This window comes from Pygoscelis adeliae, unplaced genomic scaffold, assembly GCF_000699105.1.
Source record: "Pygoscelis adeliae isolate BGI_AS28 unplaced genomic scaffold, ASM69910v1 Scaffold67, whole genome shotgun sequence".
In the NCBI taxonomy this organism is placed as follows: Eukaryota; Metazoa; Chordata; class Aves; order Sphenisciformes; family Spheniscidae; genus Pygoscelis; species Pygoscelis adeliae.
In genome coordinates this window covers 3623299-3624818 of record NW_008825271.1, presented here as the reverse complement: position 1 = coordinate 3624818, position 1520 = coordinate 3623299, and the positions used below count along the sequence as shown (strand labels likewise).

The window sequence follows — 1520 nt, the reverse complement described above, 5'->3', positions numbered from 1 at the left end:
ATGCTGTATTAGTATCTAACAAAGGTAATAGGCAGCTGCTATTGATTTGCCCACAGTGGAAAATACAGCTGATACACAGAAACAAGCAGTAGTTTTTGTTTTTAAAGTGAGAAGCAAAATGGATGCCAAAACCCATGAAAGATGTGAATTTGAAAGCCCCTCCTGGTTCTCCCTTGCAAAAGAGCATTACGTGAATTGCTCTTGCTCCCCAGGAGAAGCAGCCGACCGTTCCTCACTGCCACCCAAGCTGGAGAGCAGTGGTGTTCACAGGCAAAAAGGCTCTGATGCTTTAGGGGTGGTAGGGATCAAAGGACTGTCCCACAGGCACAGAAATCAGCTCAAGTACACTGAGTTCATTAGAAACATGCACACACACAGGCAGGAGTTTATTAGTCTACAGGCTTACCATACCAAAAAAAAAAATCCCCCCCCAATAGGGGTAGGTTCCCAGTTTTGCCTGCTCACAAATTAACAGTGCTGAGGGTACTAAACGTGTCTTGTGCACTCTGATCAGAGTGCAGGGTAGGAGCTGAACGTGCATTTGCAGCTGAGATTCAAGCCTCTCACGTATAAAGGGGCTGTGTACCTTTAGCCACAATGCAACCAGGAGTCCTCAGCTGCCTCCGAGACACATCCAAGGTCAGAGCAGCTGCAGGAGTTTTAATGTGTGCAAGAGGGAGGCTGGCTCAGCAGATGCCAAGTACTGGCAGCACAGCCAGTCCTCCAGTTCAATGCTCCGCTCCGTGTCCACAGCCCTCTCTGCGAACTTCATCATGAGCAGGGCACGCTTCATGTCCACCCAGTTCTGAAGCACCCGGCGGAGGGCTTCCTCGTGGCTGAGGGGCTGCTCGGTGAGGTCTTTCCGGGGCCCCCAAAGCAGACACTGCAGCATCCGCTTGGCCTCGGTGATCCGCACACGCTTGATGGGATCAGCTTCCAGTAGCAGGTGGGCCAGCTGCTGGAGCCCCCGGGAGTAGATGGACAGGCTGGGCAGAGCAGGGAGGTCCTCGGGGCTGTATTCCTGCTCCCTCAGGTACACCTTCTCCTCAAAGGGGTTGGGCTGGTGCAGCAGCTCGTAGATGAGAATACCAGTCTGAAACTCATCAAACTTCTTGTACTGAGAAGCTGACACAATCTCCGGGGCCAGCCGGGCCTGACTCTTCTTCAGTTTGGAGTCTCCAGTTCCTGGCTTCTGTTTGGCTTTCAAAAAATTGCTGATGATGAGGCGGGGTAAGTGTTTGTCATCTTTGGCTTTCACACAGCTCATGGGGGGCTTGCAGGGGACAAGCAGGAGGTTCTCCAGGCACAGGTCACGATGGATGATGCCATGCTCTTTGAGATGCTCCAGGCCATTGCAGAGCTGGAGGAGCAAGAAGCAAACGCGACGTTCGTACAGCTCGGGCTTGGCTTGGTGCAACATCACCGAGTCCCTCACGAAGTCAGCAGTGGTCTGGCTCGGCACCTCTCGGGTAATGACCACCACACAGTCGTGCTCGCTGGCAGTGCGGGAGGGATGGAGG

At 53.4% G+C, this 1520-nt stretch overlaps 1 protein-coding gene across 1 annotated transcript in view; it reads right to left on the bottom strand.

Annotated features, from left to right (window-relative positions):
* Window positions 1–640: 640 nt before the first annotated feature.
* The window catches only part of LOC103921762 (tyrosine-protein kinase SgK223), a 21165-nt gene continuing 20285 nt past the window's right edge, over window positions 641–1520 (bottom strand). The window contains 1 exon segment of the mRNA XM_009329777.1: window positions 641–1520. This exon segment is cut by the window's right edge and continues 22 nt beyond it. Within this exon segment, the coding sequence (XP_009328052.1) occupies window positions 641–1520 (880 nt within the window).